The 18,209-nt window shown below is 52.9% G+C and overlaps 2 protein-coding genes across 2 annotated transcripts; both read right to left on the reverse strand.

The window, feature by feature from the left end:
• Positions 1–149: 149 nt before the first annotated feature.
• On the reverse strand, positions 150–10,349 carry KAT8 (lysine acetyltransferase 8). The gene is made up of 11 exons (XM_032842713.1): positions 10,121–10,349; positions 8,698–8,772; positions 8,443–8,618; positions 4,690–4,743; positions 4,428–4,592; positions 3,544–3,633; positions 1,273–1,413; positions 1,080–1,173; positions 834–984; positions 542–696; positions 150–311 (listed from the first exon to the last, which is right to left on the reverse strand). Exons 1-11 carry the CDS (start codon positions 10,329–10,331, stop codon positions 247–249), a joined length of 1,377 nt encoding a protein of 458 aa, XP_032698604.1. The 5' UTR covers positions 10,332–10,349; the 3' UTR covers positions 150–246.
• Positions 10,350–13,344: 2,995 nt separating this feature from the next.
• BCKDK (branched chain keto acid dehydrogenase kinase) lies at positions 13,345–17,606 on the reverse strand. Its single transcript, XM_032842607.1, has 12 exons — positions 17,579–17,606; positions 16,625–17,007; positions 16,436–16,504; positions 16,233–16,343; positions 15,872–15,919; positions 15,672–15,791; positions 15,491–15,589; positions 15,125–15,198; positions 14,705–14,833; positions 14,525–14,614; positions 13,894–14,052; positions 13,345–13,801 (listed from the first exon to the last, which is right to left on the reverse strand). The coding sequence occupies exons 2-12, from the start codon at positions 16,817–16,819 to the stop codon at positions 13,657–13,659; spliced, it is 1,239 nt and encodes a 412-aa protein (XP_032698498.1). The 5' UTR covers positions 16,820–17,007; positions 17,579–17,606; the 3' UTR covers positions 13,345–13,656.
• Positions 17,607–18,209: the final 603 nt, after the last annotated feature.

An 18,209-nucleotide genomic window follows, 5' to 3' on the forward strand; every position in this document is an offset into this window, starting at 1 on the left:
GGGTGAGGGATAGAAAGAACAAGCACGAATGAAGTTTTGAGCGCCACTGGCTGTGTGTGTGACGTGCGACGAAGAACAGCAGCTATTGGCCTCTCCCTCCCACTTCCAAAGTCCAGAACCACTGGCAGAATTTACTTTATTAAAAAAAAAAAAAAAAAAAGATGAAACAGGTCTGTACATATTTACAGGCAGGAAGGGGGGTGGTAGGGAGGGAAGCACGGGTCCGGCAGCAGGGGCGTAGCCCACTCACTTCTTGGAGAGTTTGACCTGCTTGTGCTTGGGGGGTGCCCACTTGAGACAGACTGAGTCCACTGTGGGGAGAGAGGCATGAGAGGCGGGGCTGGGCCCCTGGGCCCAGGCCAGGTTTCACCTCCAGGTGAGAATAAGGGCATACTGAGTCCTGGGGAGGGGGCGGGGCTTCCATCCTGGGAGCTGGTCAGACTAGTTTGGGATCATGTAACAGCCAAAAGGTGGCTTTGGATCCCAGGAGATCTTAACACCTACCCCCCACCACACACACCCTGGGCAGCCCCCCACCCACCTGTTATGGGTGGTTTCTTATACTGGGCGCTTTTGAGGTGCTCTTCTACCAGCTTGGGTGTGACACAGATCACATGCTGGCCCTTCCAGTACTTGACCATGTTGAGGGACTGTAGGGTGCTGATGATGTCATTCTGGGTGATGCTAGTCATCTGGCTGCAGAAAGGGATTAGCACAGATGTTGCGGACAGTCCCCTTGTGGGGTCTGACTGGGAAAGCAAAAGGGGAAAAGGACACAGGATCACAGCGTCTTAGAGGAGTCCTTTCCTCTTTAAGGGTTCCAGGGCCCTCACCTAAGGTCCTTGATGGACAGTGTGCCCCGGAAGTCTCGCAGGATCTCCAGCAGGACCCAAGACCAGTAGCTGCGGTAGCTGAGCTTGCCCAGGTCGGACAGTGGCTTCTCTGGGGAGCCGACCGTGCTCTCCAGCTTGGAGAGCTCATAACCTGGTGGCAGAGGGAAGGAGCCTCCGGAGGACCCAGCCCTGCCCCAGCACCCCCGCCCTGGCTGCCCCTTCCTCCACAGGCCAGGAACCACTCACTGAAAGCAATGAGGAATTTTCCGTAGCCACGGCGCTGGTAGGGGGGCAGAGTCAGGATGCAGGCCACATTGTTGCCATCTGGAGACTCTTTCTCCTACGGTAGTGTGTGGTCAGGACCACTGGGGAGGCTCAGCCTAACCTCTCCAGGTCAGAGTCCCCACCCTCCCTCAACCTGGGCTTCCCAATCCAGCACCTTAGAGAAGTAGCCAACTATGTGGGCCCCCTGCCTGTCCACCTCGGTCAAGATGTAAAAGACGAAGGGCTCCACGTCGAAGTACAAGGTCTTGTGGTCCAGGAAAAGCTTGGCCAGCAGACACAGGTTCTGACAGTAAATCTGAGGGGTGGGGAAGATGGGAGGCAGGCTCAGGGAGCAGGTGTAGCTGCCCCCCACCCCCAACTTCAGTGAGGCCTGGACAGTGGCTGCTACCCTGCTCTGCAAATGCCAGCCTTCAGAGAGCAGCCAGTGCCACACTAGGGAGAAGTGGGCTCCTCCCCAGAATAGAAGTTTTAGAACTGAGAGGAGTCTTACAGTCATTTTCTGATGGACAGGGAAACTAAAAACCAGACAGCTGGATTAATCAATGACAACTTCCTTTTTTTCTCCCCGGTGCAAAAAGGTGAGTTGTTTTGGCATTTTTAGGATTTTATTTATTTATTCAGAGAGAATATGTGCAAGTGGGGGGAGGGTCAGAGGGAGATGGAGAATCCCAAGCCGACTCCACACTGAGCACAGAGCCTGACGCAGGGCTTGATCTCATGACCCTGAGATCATGACCTGGGCCAAAATCAAGAGTCAGACATGCAACGGAGCCACTCAGGTGCCCCAAAGGTGTTGTTTTTGTTTTTGTTTTTAGTTAAAGCATGGGGATAGGACTCATGGGCAAAAAAGTTGTTTTTTTTTTTTAAGATTTTATTCTTAAGTAATCTCTACACCAGCAAGATCAGGGGTCTTACACTCCACTGACTGAACCAGCCACGCATCCCAATCAGTTACCACTTCTGAGTGCTAAGTAGGAGTTGAATTTTCAGGGACATTAACTCTTACACTTCAAATCAGGAAACAGGCTCAGAGGAGGTAAGTGGCTGATATAAGGCTAGTGAGTGCTAGGGCAGGATTCAAACTGGTATACAAGTTCTGTCTTGTTCATAGCTGTATCCTCAACAGACAGCACATGGCTAAGCAGGAAGCTTGGTGCTTGATAAATATTTGCTGAATGGATGGCTCTGAGCCGATTTCCAAAGCCTGAGCTGTCTGCCCACCTGGCCATACTCCTCTGCTGGGCCTCGGCAGCCCTCCTTATGCACCCAGGCTAGACCAACATCAGGACAGAGAATGGTTGGCTTCATGGCACAGACCAAGAGGCCCTCTGGTTTATGACACCTTTTACATCCACTCTTATTTGACCCAACGATTGTGAAGTCCAGAATTGCTAGCCCATTTTACCTAGGAGGAAACTGAGGTTCTGGGAAGGGGAAGTCCTTGGCTGAGGCTTCAAAGTTCACAGAGTAGAGCTAGAAAGAACACCCACACCTCCTGCTGGAGCCCGTTCTGCCACTCCCCCTGTTCATGCTCAGAAAGGCAAACCAGGGGACCCAGGCCAGGCTAAGAGCAAATACTTCCCATTGAGCTATTTATCTCAAGGCTGGCTGAACACAAGGAGGTCACCAATAATAATAAAGGCCCATGTTTACTAAGCATCTTCTTGATACCAGACACTGTGTTAAGTACTTGACATTGCTGTCTCATTTGTTCCACCAACAATCCTATTGGGTAAACATTATCATGACTCCTATCTTACAGATGAGGAAACAGGAACAAACAGTGTTAAGTAACTTGTCCAAGGTCAGCTAATCAACCACAGCACAACTGGAAGCAGGAACCACTCAGAAACCTGCCCTCTTTGCCTTACCCTCTACTGTCCCCCTGCCCTGGAAAACAGGGACATTTGGTGAGAGCTTCCCAGACTGACCAGGCAAAGGCCAGGTGCTCAATGGCAGCAAAGCAGGCCGCAAATGCCCCACCCTGCCCCCTGAGGTCCTGTGGCCAGAAACCGGGAACTCCGCTCTCGGAGCTACACAGCTCTTGGGCAGCAAGTCTCACAGAAAGCCGTCCCCTCCCAGGGAAGAAAGCTTTCCTTCAGGCAGAAAGAGAAAGCTCTTTTAGAAGCAGCATCTGGCACAAGAATCTTCACTCTGGGTGCCAGAAATGACCCAAGCTAAGCCACCCCATCAGTAGAAAAGTCTTCAGGGACAGAACAGAAACCTGGTCCCCAAGGCTGGTACCCCATGGTCGGGTGTTTACCGTGCCCCACCACAGGCCCCTCGCCAGGCTAAGCATGATCTCACAGGCCTTTCCTAGGTTGGGGCTTGTCCTCAGGCCGGCCTCTACCCTTTGGTGACAATGAGGATCACCCAGGAGGTGCTTGCCCCCACCTCCCCACAGCACTTAGGCCCCCTAACTCACCTTGTGGTCTTTGCCATCGACCTCGTACACAGAGATGTTGCTCTTGCGATAGATCTCCTTCCCGGGGGGCTGCCGCCACTGACACTGGCCCTGGGGGTGTGGATGGGGAGATGAGGGCTTGAGACCTTAAGGTTTTCTGCTGGGAGCCCCCATCCCACTGTGTGTGGCTTGCAACAGGTCTCCACTTCTGTTTCCCCATCTATAGACCCTGGGCCCCATACTTCACCTACATCAAGTAATCCTCCCAACTACCTGAGGAGACAGAGCCCATTTTACAGATGAAGAAACCAAGGCAGAGAGAGGCTAAGTAACTGGCTTGAATATCACACAGCTAGATGGTCTCAAGTTAGGGTCAGCCTGGCTCTGGAGGACTCTGGAGGGCTCTCATCCATGACAGCGGCGATCCCTTAACCGCATACATTTGCCTCCGGTTACGCCCTTCGGGACCCGCCCTGCTGTGCTAGCGCTGTGAGCCCCCAGCACCCCACACCCCCGTTCCGCCTCTGCCAACGCTTCCCATCTGGTCCACACCTTCCACTGCTCAAGAGCTATGCTCACTTCCTCTTTTTTCCTGAGGAATCTGGCACTGGGCTGGCCTTGATGAACATGTGGGGTCTAGGTTGACCTGAGGAGGCGGTAAGGGCTGGGATTACCATCCCCATTCCACAGAAGAGGAAACTCAGGCCTGGGGGAAGGCAGCAAATTGGCCACAGTCACTCCACTCCAGCCAGGCAAGGCCAGGCCTAGAACCCAGGGCTCTTGAGCCAACGGGCAGCTTTTCCTCGCACTCAACTCCTCTGGACCTGTCTCTCTTCCCTATGGCTGCTGCCTCAGCCCCTCAGCCTGCACACCCCTCTCGCCAGGTCCAGTGGGCCCCGTCTCACCAAGTGGAAGCGGTAGCTCTTCTCAAATTTCATGTACTTGAGGCAGTACTCGCAGAGCCACAGTTTGGGCTGTTTCCCGTAGTCTTCGGGGAACGGTGAGAAGTACCAGGCATCGATTTCATAGTTTCCGATGTGGATCTTGTCCACATACTTCACCTTGGTGATCTGTGGGTAAGGTGGGAGGGCAGGGCGGTGGCTGGCTCAGGGCCAAGGAAAGCCAGGCAAAGGAGGGCCCACAGTCAGGAGACCGGCCCCTGCTTACCGCTTCGTGTTCCTTCTCCAAGGCTGCTGTGGTGGGGTCCATCTCTGCGTAGGTCTGCGCAAGGACAGAGCCGTGAACAGAGGTAAACAGAAGTGGTGGTCAAGTGGTGTCCCCTGCACCAGAAACCCAGTGCTTCCCTCCTGTCTTCCAGATCTCATCCCCTATATGACACTAATAACCACATGAACAGCTAACTTGTTTGACGTGGTTTTGAAGCTGGCTGGGCCAATCTCCTCTCCTGCCTTACCCACCCACCCACACATCCAAGTTTGGACCTTTTGCCAGATGAACAGGGCTAGGATCAAGAGGTCTGGTTCCAGCCCTCGGGCTGGTAAGAGCTTCAGCTACACAAAAGGATCAATCCAGCTCTGCTCAAACTGTCATGAGACAGATGAATACCGGATCTTATCTTCTGTGCCGAGCAGGAACTGGTGCTGGACATCCCAGTGTGACTGGGCCTCTTTCCTGAGCACCAGATCCAGGGAGCTGCCTGCTCCCTCCCACAGCCACATCAGACTCTAGGTATCCAGAAAGGAACTCAACCCGTCCTCCCCGCAAACCTCTTAATCCTCCTGGGGTCCCCCTCTCACTGGAAGCAGCACCCTCAGTCCAGCTGTCCAAGACCAATAGCAGGTCTGCTCTTCGGACTCCTCCTCCTCTTAGCCTGGCATCTGATGAAGGGCCAAGGTCTGTCAATTCTTCCTCCTTGATGTCTCTGCCATTGGTCCCTCTCTGAAACTCTTCTCTGGCCAACTCCGAAGAGCCACTGCCACCATCTCCAGTCTGGACCCCTAACTAAGCTTCTGCAGATTCCCAGGCTCCAGGTACAGCTCCTTCACCTCTACGCTCTCAACGCCCCTCTTTCCGTGGCCTTCATGCTGTGCGCACGCAGTTCCCTCTCCCTGACCTCCAAAAACTGCTTATTCAGCCTCGCATGGAGCGTGAGCCAGGGGAGTGTGAAGTGAGGCAGTTTTGTGAGCCATTGTGTGTAACTGTTTTTACTGTGCTCTTTCCTGTCCTTCAAGGCCTTGCGCCCCGCCCACCCTCTCCGGGAGACCTGACTGAATCCTTCCGCCACAGAACACGCCCTCTCCCTTCCAAGTTTTGTAATGCATTGTTAACAACAATCCACTCTGCCTGCTGCCACTTAGTTTCCCCAATCTTCCAAGTCCTTAGAAATCAGGGACTAAAAGTCATGTCACCCTCATAGCACATCTTGTTCCTAAGCCAGACTCTGTAGAAGGAACCAAGCACACAGCCTGATAATGGAAAGGGACCCCAGGAAGGCCTATGACCTACACCATGGGAGACGGCAGCTTTGCCCTGTGGCTGGGAAGGCAGGAGGGGGTCAGCATTTTCCCCAGATCCCTTTCCACTAAGCACCTGGCCTATGTGGCCTCATGGAACCTTTTCAGCCACGCTGAGACATAGCCTTTTTATTTCTATTTTAGAGAAGTAAAGAGGCAGGGAGAGGTGAGGTCACTTGTCTTTGGGGACTAGCTAACTGCCATTTATTTCAAGTGCCAAACACTCCACAGGCATTATTTTCTTTAGCCCTCACAAAGACCCTGAGACAGGAGTGCTCATCATCCACATGGCACAAAGAGGAAACTGAGGCACAGAGAGGTCAGGTTACAGAACTGGTACCCAGCACCGCTGAACACAGGCCCCTGGCTGGTCCAACTCCAAACCTAACCCCTGCAAAGATGAGGGAAGAAGGATTTTTCTCCTCACATGCCTCTTTAAAAACCCACTTCCCAATTCTCACAAAAGACAATCCTCTTCTGCGTATGTGTTAAAGAATTACAAAAACACTACTTTTCTTAAATGCTGCAATTTATTTAAAATTAAACATTAATTTGGCTCTGAAGAACCTTGCTTATTATTAACTCCCCGATTATCCATCATCCTTTGATTTTATCACCACTGGCCCATTGTCATCCCTGCTGACTACCAGCTTCCAGGTATTTTTGAGACTTTAATGTGCCAGCACAACCTGTTTGAGGAAACTAAGAGAAACTGAGACCTGGCCACAGGTGGCTATTTGAATTCATTAAATTTAACACAGATTTAATATTTAGATACACGAAACACCCAAGTGCTCGGTCACCACATATGGTTAGCGGCACTACTCTATCAGACGGTACAGATATATTTCCACTTATCACTGGAAGGTCAGTAGGACACTGCTGCCTTAGACCTTGCAGGGTCTTTGCAGCTTAGGGTATTTCAAAATTTTTTTATCATGATCCACAGCAGGAAATGGTTAGCACTGTAACCCAGCTGACCTGTCCGTGCATACACATTACATGTATTTGTATATGAAATAAAAGCTTCTCAAAAACAATATATAATGTTTAATAAAGTGCAACGTACTCTGACATTTCCTATCTTACCCTATTTTTCTTTTCTTTTTTTTAACCAGGCCCCACACTCAACGTGGAACCCAATGCGAGGCTTGAACTCATGAACCTGAGATCAAGACCTGAGCTGAGATCAGAGTTGGACACTTGACCAACTGAGCCACCCAAGCGCCCCATATTTTCATTTTAAGTAACCTCTCCACCCAACATGGGACTCGAACTCACAACCCCAAGATCAAGAGTCACATGCTCCGCCAACCGAACCAGCCAGGCATCCCTCTTTCTTCATTTTTAAATTTAAAAGCCTGTTACAAACCACTGAACTAATTTGGCCGTGCCCCCCCCAGTTGGAAAAACATTGCCACAATGAGCACTCAGAAGCAAGCACACAGAATATGCACACAATGAGCACTCAGAAGGAAAACACAGTTGGCTAAAACTAATGAATGTCTAAGTGCTTGAGAACTCAATAAATCCTGGTCTCATCTGCGCTCCCCATTTTACAAATCAAGAAACTGAGGCTCAGAGTGGGGGGGGAAAGCAACCCCCACGGGTGGCATGGATTGGGGATAAAAATACCCAGCTTTTGGATCAAGAAGGATCCTTCCAAGTTTTGGATCAAGTAGCCTGAGTTTCTAAGGATGTGGTGAAGTCATGGTTAAGGGCTCTGGTGCCCTGAAGTCAGACAATCCAGAAGCTGGCAAATCTAATTCCTGACCATATTCTTAAAACTTATCTGTTCCTCCCTGTAAACTGGAGATAATAACGCTGCTTACCTCACAAGGCTGCTGTGAAACTTCAGTGAGATCATCTATTAAAATACTAAGCCTATAACTTCGGCTCACAAGCCAATAAATGTCTGCCATTATTATTCTAATCCCAGCCCACCCTTTTACTAGCTGTGTAACCTTGGGCATGTTACCTAACCTCTCTGATGCTGCTTCCTCATCTACAGAAACCATGATCGCCATGGCACTGGATGGTCAGGAAGGATATGATGAGCTTATATAGGTGCAGGAGTCAGCCCAGTGCTGGGCAGCAGCAGTGCCCCAAATCATTCATTCTCCTCCTTCCTTTTGGACTTCAAACCTTTGTCTAAGGTGGCGTGGCAAATAGGAGACAAAGAAGCCTACTGCTGCAGGAGGCCCTGAGTTCCAGTCCCAGCTGCGCCACTTCCTTGCTGTGAGACTGTAGCCAAGCGCCTGCCCTCTCTGAGCCTCACTTTTCTTCTCTGCGAAGACTATCTGGCAAAACACGGGCAAAGTCCCTGACACACTGCAGAAGCTTAAGAAACAGAAGCTGTTGTGGTTCTAGCACCGGGACTCAAGGGAGTTAGTTGGCAGAGGCAGCTGAGCCTCCTGGGGCCTTGGAGAAGGGGAGGGGCCCGGACCTTCTGCACGTGATTGATCTCATCGTGCTTGCGCTTCTGGTTGCGAGTGATCTTGCGCTCGGGCTGCTCAGCCAGCTCACTCAGGTACTTCTCGGAGTTCTTCTGCACGGCATCTTTTACTGTCTTGGTCAGCGCCAGCCGGTTCTTGTCTACCCATTCGTCCAGTCGCCGGTTAACTGTGAGGACGGGCCGTGAGTGAGCTGCCCTTCCATCCCTCTCCCCCAACCCAGGCCCGAATACCCCCAAGTCACTCACAGCCTACGTAGTGTACATAGAATTCCTCTCGGCCCTCCTGATCATTCACTCGAGACTGAATCACTTCAGCAGAATCTGGGAAAGAAAAAGGCTAGGATCATCAGGAAGGAAGGCAGGAATGAACAAGAAGGGTCCTTCACACCGAGGAGCAGTTTCCAGATTCCAGGGTCACACATAAGCTAATAGCACCTGGCCACATCTGCCATTCCATTGGTCACTGCCTGTTAAGTGGGCCAGGTTGGAGCTGTTACTCTTACTTTGCAGGTGAAAAACGGAGGCTTACCCAGGCTCACATATGTACAAAGTGCTAAGAAGTTAACACTTAACTGAGCTTAAGTCTGGCTCCAAACTCAATGTTTGTTTTATACTCAGTTGTTCATTTGTTCAGGAGTCATGAGGGCTGGCTCCGCGTTTATATATAACCCCAGCTCCCCACGTCCTTTATTTAACTGCAAATTATTTTGGTTGACCTTCGGTTTCTTCATCTACAAAACAGGGATAATAGTGCCCGTCTCAGAGGGTGACTTAATGCTTCTAAAGGTTTTAGCATAGTACCTGACAACTAGCAGACCATTCAACAAATGAGTAAGACAACCACTGTGTGTCTGGTCCTATGCTGTGCTACTGCTGGGTAGAGAAGACATAGCAGTGAATCACCAGAGGTCCTGCCCTCCAGAAAATTCCCACTTTGACAGAGGAAGACGCAGACAGACAATGACAACATAGGTCACATATACCATGGCTGAGGTATGAAGAAAATGTTGCAGGCACATACAGAAAGGAACGACTCACTCTGCCTGAAGGGAGTCAGTAATGGCATCACAGGAGTGATGGTATGTTAAAAGGCTGAGTAAGAGCTAACCAGGTGAACCAGGAGAAAGGAAAGAAAGGACATTCAAAGCAGCGGGCACAGGCGGTAAAAGGCATATGGTCTTCAGAAGGTACAATGTGGTCTGCTCTGGTAAGGGCCTTTGCTAGGGGTGGCTAGGAACCAGAAAGGTCAAAAAGATGCACGCCATTCTAAGGAATTTGGGGTTTATTCTAAAGATGAGGAGAGGGAAGGGGAAGGGAAGTTCGTTTTTGTTGTTTCCGTAGGTCCTCTCCACTGGCGCTTGTTAAAGAGGGCTAGAAGAGGAAGTCGCAGAGACAAGAGACACCAGCAAAGAACCAAGATTTTGTTGAAAAGGCAATGAAGCCTGAGATTGGACGAGCAAGTGAAATGGGAGCTCTACATAGCATTAGAAGAACTCGGTGACTGTCTTGACTAGTGGGGTTTGGAGGCGGCGCCGGGGACCGCCCGAAGCCCCGCGTTCCTCCCTCAAAGCCCCGCGTTCCTCCCTCAAAGCCCCGCCCTCATGACCCCAGCCCCTCAGAGAACCCGCCCTCAGACCCCGCCCCCTGGCCTTTTGGGCCCCGCCCTCACGCCAGGTGCTGTCCGGGCGTCGGCACAGGTACGTTTCTCCGATCTCCACGGTGACTTCGGGCTCGCCGCGCGCCGGGGTCGGAGGAGAGACGCGGCCCGGGGACGGGGCGGTCCCCTCGACCGCCGCATTCTCCCCGGGCCCGGGCTCGCCCTCCCCCGCGACCCCTGAAGTCGCCGCCGCAACCGCAGCAGCTGCTCCCTGCGCCGCCATCGCTGTAGTGGAGATGACGCCAGAATCCGGCGCCGCGCAGCACTTTAGTTCCGGGTCAGCGACGCGTGGCGGAGGCCGCTGCCCACTTGAGGGTGGGATCTGTGACATGGCAAGAGCTCATTGGTTAACGCGGCCTACCCCCGCCCCGGCCCAAGTTTGACCTTTCTGTGCCAATTGCCCTGGGATTTTTTTCCGTCTGGAAATATGGCTGGACCTCGAGTTGAAAGAGATTTTCCTGGTGTGATGACTCAGCCCGGTCTTTTTAAAGTGCCTGGTACCCGAGGAAGCGAGGGTGTGCCCCTTGGCAGAGGTGCTACCCCCACTTTACCCGGTACCGGGGCGAGCTAGAGCGGCCTCCCTGGCTGCCTGGCATTAAGGCTTTGAGCCCCGAATTAACACCCACCTTTTCGCCGCCCATCTCTGCCAGACTAATCCAGATCACCCCTTTTATAAAGATTGAAGGAGCCGCCTTCCTTCAATCAGGATGAGGGGAACAGGATGGCTGTGTCCAGAGATAGCCAGTAAATTGCTCTCATAGAATGAAACCTTTTTTTTCTTTTTTTTTTTTTTCTTTTTTGAATGAAACCTTTCTCAGAACCAGGCGCTGCACAACAGACATCCCCTAAACAATCTAGTCAAAGGCAGTGGACATACTGGAGAACATCTTGAGCTTAGTGAGGAATCTTGGGTTCTGACCCTGCTCTGGGTAAATTGTGCAAGGGTGTTCAACCTCAGAGTGCCGGTGAAGGTTAAATTATATATAAGTGTATAACCTATATAGCTATATAAAGGGTAAGCCATATATTTACCTATCTCTTTGGTATATAAAGTGTGTTGCACAGTGTCAAACAGGGTAGGTACTCAATAAACATTCTTTCTGGCCATTCTCTGAATTTTCTTTGACTTACAGATTGGTTATTGGGATTAAAAGCAGTTCTAATGGAGTGGAATGTTCAATTCTAACGGAGTTGGAACTTGAGTTTCAGATCAAGAAGTAAAGGAGTTCGCTGGGGGTGGGGTGATGGCAGTGGGAAGCACTAGTAACTTTCGGAAATCAGAGAATTGGTGGGAGAGTGAGCAGTGAATGCCAAGTGTTTGGCTGCATAATAAGCCAAAGAAATAAGTCAGGCAAGAAAAAAATATTGTAATGCCTTGGGGCGCCTGGGTAGCACAGTCAGTTAAGCTTTGGACTCTTGGTTTCTGCTCAGGTCATGAGATAGAGCCCCTCATGAGGCTCCATGCTCAGCACAGTATCTGCCTAGGATGGTTTCCCTCTCCCTCTGCCCCTCCCCACCCTCTAAAACAAATCTTTAAAAAAAAATCACAGTGCCTTCTCCCATCCTACCCACCCCCCCACCATCTTCAAGACTGTTATTCTCTCCACCCATGGTCCTGGTGCCTCACTTTTGACTTCACCCAACATCTTGTTACAGGGCTGCTGTCCTTTCTAGTTGAGGATTAGCCCAGGCTTTATAAATCCCTGATCCAGGTTACTACACCAACCTCTTCACTAGTCTCCCTCTAATCCTCCTTCTAATGTGCAAATCTGTTATTTCTAGAACTGTGTGGATGCTTCACCCAGACCCTCTGGAATCTCTTTTTGTTGCTTCTTCAGATCCAGATTACTTCTGATGTGCATTCAAAAGCCAGAGGCTCTTTATGAAACTATCCCTTGGGCCAATAAAGCTGTTTTGCCTAAATAAAGCTGAAAAGGCAGGTGGGGGGCTGGGAGGAGTGAGGGGGGGGTGGGTGGGGACACACCTGGGTGGCTCAGCCTGGGTGGCTCAGTTGGTTTCATATCCATCCGACTCCCACTTTTGGCTCAGGTCATGATCTCAGTAATGTGTTTGACTCTGATTTTGGCTCAGGTCATGATCTCAGGGTCATGAGATCAAGCCCTGTGGTGGGGTCTGGGCTCAGTACAGATTCTGCTTGGGATTCTCTCTCTCCTCTCTCTCAAATAAGTAAATAAAATCTTAAAAAAGCAAAGGGAAGTTTTCAGTTTGGAAGTTTAAGTACCTATCCACCCCTACTTTCCAATACAGACATTAACCAATGATTATCAAGCACAGTTCATCAATGACTGTGGAACTTAGCTCTCTTGCCTCCAACTCTAAGGCAGAACTTACTAGCTAGCCCTGAACTTTTGCCTGAGATGATATCCTTGTCTGGCCTCCTGCCCTTCCCTTTCCTGCTTCTCCTACTCCCTAACTGGAGCACTTTCTCAACAAATCACATAGACACAAAGCCTCCTTTCAGCGTCTGCTTCTAGGAAATCCAACCGGAAACATCCCTGCCCTGCTGAAAATCTGTCCATGGATTCGTGCTGCCTACAGGATAAAAGCCTGTATTTCCTGGCCAGACTCCAGCCACGTCCCCTGCGCCACAGCCAGCAGGATTTTCAGCCTGCTAAGTCACTATGGTTTCTACCACCTGGCTTTTGACCTCCAGATACAATTCCTGTCTTCCTCAATCCCCTACTTCTATCACCAGTCCCACCAAGCAGGGTTTCAGGCCCTTCTTCCCCTCCCTTGGGTCCCCACCTGCTGTCTGGAGCCCTTTCCTTTTGCCCTCCCCTACCAGGGCCCCACTGTCCCCTGGGGCCTGCCAGGATATAATTTTATATGTTCCTTTTTCTTGGCAGAAGCAGGCACAGCTGGCAGGCAGTATTTTTAACCTTACTCAGGAATCAGGTGGCTCAAGGAGGTTGCCCAGTCTGGTAACCTTCACCTCCAGAACCTGTGACTGCCAGGAAGGGAGGTGTCAGAACTGAGGCCTGAGGCTGGGCCAGCTTGGGCCTTCAATATAGGCTGGGACCCAGAAACATCTGTTAAACGAAATTTAACATTTGTTAAATGAAAAGAGATTTTGGGGGCAATTCTATACCTGGCCTGACAGGCTGTCTGGACAGTTCAAGACTGGGACACAAGCTACATTAACCCAAGGGCCCAGGGAACCAGAACAGGGTGGCAACAAAAGCTCACCTGCCCTCCCCACACACGGGGCCCAAGAGGGCATTCAAAATGTGAACTTTAATAACAAACAGCAGGTCAAGGTCGGGGTTCCCCAGGAACGAGAATAAAGGAGCTGGTGCTGGAGGCCTCAAGGGTCCCCACTTCCTCTCCTCCAAGGTCTGGAGGCAGGGAAGCAGTGGACCTCTGTAGAGGAGGGGTGGCACCGGGCTCCATGGAATTCCATCTGTTTGGGGCCCGAAGACCCAAGATGCAGCAGCATGTGGACCAGGGTGGCACCCTGCCTCGCCCAAAAGGTCCTGGCAGGGTGTGGGGCCCAGGTGAGGCAGGCAAGTAGGCCGAGGGCTGTGGGGTCAGATGCGGAAGCTTTCCTCTCGACCATCAATGTGCCGGAGCCGCAAGTAGACGTCTGTGCCAATGCCCTGCAGAGACTGCAGTCGAAGGGAACCGCCGAGATACTCCGCGTAGGCCCGTGACGTGGGCAGCCCGAAGCCAAAGCTGGGATGGGCAGGGGGACAGGATAGAAGCTTCAGAGGCTTAGGTCTCCTGGGGCCCCCCTACCCCTCCATCCTGGCCAGGTGGGGCCTCACCCGTGCATGGGCCCTGACTGGCCGCCACTGTGCATGTCCAGGTGGCCAAAAAGGGGGCTGATCCGGGGGTCCTGGGTGCTGGCCTCAGCTGTAGTGAAGTGGTAGTCCATTACCCGGTCCAGGTCCTTGTGAGCGATGCCCCCACCCCGGTCTGAAATCCTGGCAAGATGTTGATAACATGGGCTTGGCTCCGCTTTGGTGGGAGCCTCACTACCTCTCAAATAAACTGCCAAGTCTGCCTTCCTGCCCCTTCCACCCAAGGATGGGATGGGATCCATCCAGACCCTGGCCCTTGTTTTTTAAGGAACATCCTTCCATCCTCACTTCTGCCTGGGCCACTAGCTGCTTACACCTTCTCATGGGATTTTACACTTATTACCAACCCAACATCGTGGACTGGTTACTCCTAACTCCCCACTCCAGGCCCCTCAGTTGCTGACAAGGATAGGACTTGGCACCTGCAGCCAGCCCCAGATCCATTCCTATCCAACTCACGGCATTCAAAACCAGAGAGCATTCTGTCTGACCAGGGACCAAGTCTCAGAGTAGAGCAGCTCCTGGCTCAAGGTCATGCAGCAAGGCAGAAATAGCGACCCCCACATTCCCAGCCTAACTCCCACTCAGGCCAAACCTGATGACGAGATCAATATCATTGTTGGCGATGGTGATGACCACATCTGGGACATTGTAGGGAGTGTCGAGGTGACTCTCCATGGTGGCTCTATGTGGGGAGGAAACACCAGTAGGCGGTGGTGCCCCAGCCTCACCCCAGTTCCTGTCTGCCCCCTTCCAACATATCCAGCCAGTCTACCTCATGGCATTCTTGAGGAGCTCAGGCAGGATGTAGTCCAGCGGCATAGGGATGAAGGGGAAACGGGCGGCCACGTGTCCATTGATGCGGACGCGGGGGGCATTGCCATACTTGTGTTCACACAGGCGTCTGTGGATAGGAGCAAACCTAGCCAGTGATTCTCAGACAGAGGTGGTTCTGCCTCCACCAACCCCAGATGCAATTTCTAGAGAGATTTTTCCTTAGCCACAACTGCGAGTTGTACTGAATAGAAGCCAGGATTCCTTCTAAAGATCCAAATAAGCACAGGACAGCCCCTAAGATTTATCTGACCCAAAATGTTAATAGTGCCACATTTGAGAAACCCTGTCCCAGGCAAGGGCTCAGACCCAACCCTCCCCAGCCAGAAGCCCTCCACCCCCTTAGCTGTTCTAGCCTCACCTGGCGAAGTCCACCCACTTTTCAATAATCTTCTTTGGCGACAAGCGAGTGCAGATGATGCCAACAAAGTCGGGCTGGCAAGAGAAAGAAAGTCAGTACTTAGCAGTACCTTGACCCACACCTTGCCATCTCTGGACCCCTGAAGCAGCCCCAAGCCTCTTCCAGGCCCTTGGCCCAGCCCCTAGCCCCAGGGGACCCTGGCTTGGTCCCGTCTATCCCACCTGGAAGTTCTCAGATGCCAGCACCCACCTGGTAGGTGTCAGATCCCAGCACCCCACCTGGAAGGTCTCAGATCCCAGCACCCCACCTGGAAGGTCTCAGATCCCAGCACCCCATCTGGTAGGTCTCAGATCCCAACACCCCCACCTTGTCCTCATGCAGCGCCAAGTGATGTGTGGCCAACATGCGGATCCCAAGCCTCGAGGTCAGTGTCTTGTCCAAGAAGTAGCGGACGAGTTTCTCATCCTGTGAAGAGTGGGTCCTCAGAAACCCCGTGCCTTTCCCAGGCCCCCCAACAGGCCCGGGTGCCCACTGTGCTGCCCCTGACCTCTATGTGCTTCCGGCTCTCGCGCAGGCCCTCCGCTAAGAGGGTCACCACATCCTTGTGGTCGTCCAGCAGCTGTCGCACCAGCTGGCAGTACTGAGCCTCGTCCGCCTGGTCCTTGATCTACAGGCCACAGAGTCATGAGCTTGGATATTTTGGCCCTGACCTCTCAGCCCCTCACCCTGCCCTGGCCCAGCCCTCACCGGAGGGAAGTCTGTCAGCTTCTGGAAGGCACGGATGTACAACTCGTGCTGCAAGGAAGAGGTGTGGAAGTTCACAGGGATGCTGTGGGCACTGGGTGGAGAACAGCCACCCATGCTTACCCATGGGGATTGCCATCCACCCCAATGCACTTGGTTTAAACCTCCATTGTGGCCTTTTAAGCCTCAGTAAATATGCAGCTTTGGCCTCCGAGGGCTTGTGTCTGAGCCCTCTGGCCCTGAATCCTTTTGGTAGAGAAGGTTCTCCCACTCTGTTCCCGTCTCCCGATACGCCCCGTGGGCAGTGGGCACACTGATCTACAGTCCCCTCTAGAAAAACTCACACCCCCTGAGGCCACCTTACCACGTGCAGTATGGTGGGGTTGCAGCCAATGATAAAAGGAAGGCTCCGGAAACCCTTGATGCGGTGAGCAATCCTCACTGGCAGCTCTTGATGCAAGTACCTGGCACTTTTCTAAGAAAAATGAGGGAAGTCAGGGCCAGGGCCAGACAGGCTGTGCCTGGGCTGCAGGAACCAAGAACCAACCAAGGGGGCTGGAATCTTACCAGAAGGTGGCTGCCATCCTGAGAGCGGCCAGCATAGAGCATCATGGTCGGAGTGAGGCGGACTGAGGGCTGGAGGGGCGAGGGGACTTTGAGGACTGGATCTGCAACACCCGCCCCCACCACATTAGCTCCACCCCTTCCCTGAACATCGTCCCCAGCTCCAGACCGGACCTCTGCCCAGTTGCGCACCTTCTCTGCGGCCACATCGATGGCCGACTGGTTGTAAAAGGAGGTGACAGTCTTGGAGCGCTCCCGCGCCATCTCCACGTGGTGCGTATCGGTGGCTGATGTGGAGCGGGCCCGGAGCGAGAGTGCAGGCCCCAGTAAGGGCCGGAGTGGAGGTCCGCTCCGGGGACCACTCCCCAGCACGGACGCCAGTATCATTGTCCTGCTCTGCTCCTTTGTTTCTTTTCAGACTAGGCGGCTGCTAGGGCAGAGCACTGGATACACCAAGGCGACCCCAAAGCGGGGCAGGGGTTGTATGGGTGGGCAGGGGCTTTTCTCTGACTTCAGGAGCAACGACGGCAGGTCAGGGATGCTGACAAGCTCAGCCCCCAGGGAGCAGCTCCCATCTGCCGGGGAAAGGGAAGGGGTAGTTGTAAGGATCCGAATCCAGACAATTTGCACCATATCTCCACGTGGACACTGGTATCATCAGACCTGGGCAATCTCTATACCCACCCATGCAACCACCTCCCCAAACACACACGGGCCGAGCCCGTACAACCTTGTTTTCCCGGGCTATTCTTCAACTTGAGGCTCTATCTGGTGCCTGGAGGGGAGGGGATCCTCAGACGCGTCCAGCCCGAAAACAACACCCCTCCGGGTGGTCCTGGGCACCCTCGTTCAGGGGGCGGGGCTGACCCCTACCCAGCGCCTTCAGACCCGGGCCCCCACGAGCGTGGCCTGCCTGTGTGTGGCACAGCTTTGTGCCCCCGGGGGCCGGCTGCATCGAAGTAGCGGCCCCGGAGTCGCCGTCTGGGTTCCCCCTCCGCAGGGTCACTTGGTTCGGCCCGGATCCCCCCCTTTACGGTAGATGCCACCCCGGTCCGCCCGCACCCCGCGGTCCAGCTCAATGCCGGAGGCTACGAGCACGCGCCGCAAGCCTCGGCAGGCAGGGTCCGCGCCGGCTGTTCCACTTACCGCGGGGCCTGGGCCTGGGCCGGGGCCAGGGCCAGGGCCAGGGCCAGGGCCGAGGTCCGAGCGGAATGGCCCAACGGTAGACGGGCCGGGAGAGCCGAGCCGCCTGCGCCCTCTGCCGCCGTGACGTCGTGTGGGCTTTGGGGGCCCGGTGCCTCCTGGGAGTTGTAGTTTGGAGCCAGACCATCAGCTACGCCCCTGCTCCTGGACCCCCAGATAAATTTCCACGGCTCCTTCCTGTGGTCTCCCTGGGTCTCTGTCTCCTGTTTTATAAAACAGGCTTCCTGGGAGCGAAATGGGAGAGGACGAGAAGACCTTTAGATGTGAAGCACGCAGACCAAATCCTGCCTGCTTCCCTTCCCTGCGGTCCCATCCCTCCCTACCATTATTTCTTGACTCATTTGTGGAAAACCAGACTGCTGGTTCAAACCCTAGTTCAGCCACTTTTACCATCTGGAATGACTTGACTTAAACTGCCTCATGCTTTAATTTCTGTGTTCGTAAAATTAGGATGTACCAAATTTGGGATTGTGTGGGTATATGAGTTTATAGATGTAAACTGCCTAGAACAGTGCCAGGCATGAAATTAGCACGATGTGAGTATGTTATTATTATTCATTCATGCCTGACGTGC

This window comes from Lontra canadensis, unplaced genomic scaffold (genome assembly GCF_010015895.1).
Source record: "Lontra canadensis isolate GAN:19392208 unplaced genomic scaffold, GSC_riverotter_1.0 scaffold132, whole genome shotgun sequence".
NCBI lineage: Eukaryota > Metazoa > Chordata > Mammalia > Carnivora > Mustelidae > Lontra > Lontra canadensis.

Excerpts from the sequence above, each read along its gene's own strand:
- KAT8 (XM_032842713.1), bottom strand. The coding sequence starts at position 10,331 with ATGGCGGCGCAGGGAGCAGCTGCTGCGGTTGCGGCGGCGACTTCAGGG. Across the intron at positions 985-1,079 it reads AAAATTCCTCATTGCTTTCA|GTTATGAGCTCTCCAAGCTG; the intron begins GTGAGTGGTTCC and ends CTCTGCCACCAG. Across the intron at positions 312-541 it reads TAAGAAACCACCCATAACAG|TGGACTCAGTCTGTCTCAAG; the intron begins GTGGGTGGGGGG and ends CTCTCCCCACAG.
- BCKDK (XM_032842607.1), bottom strand. The coding sequence starts at position 16,819 with ATGATACTGGCGTCCGTGCTGGGGAGTGGTCCCCGGAGCGGACCTCCA. Across the intron at positions 15,920-16,232 it reads ACCCCACCATACTGCACGTG|CACGAGTTGTACATCCGTGC; the intron begins GTAAGGTGGCCT and ends TCTTCCTTGCAG. Across the intron at positions 14,834-15,124 it reads AAGTGGGTGGACTTCGCCAG|ACGCCTGTGTGAACACAAGT; the intron begins GTGAGGCTAGAA and ends TCCTATCCACAG.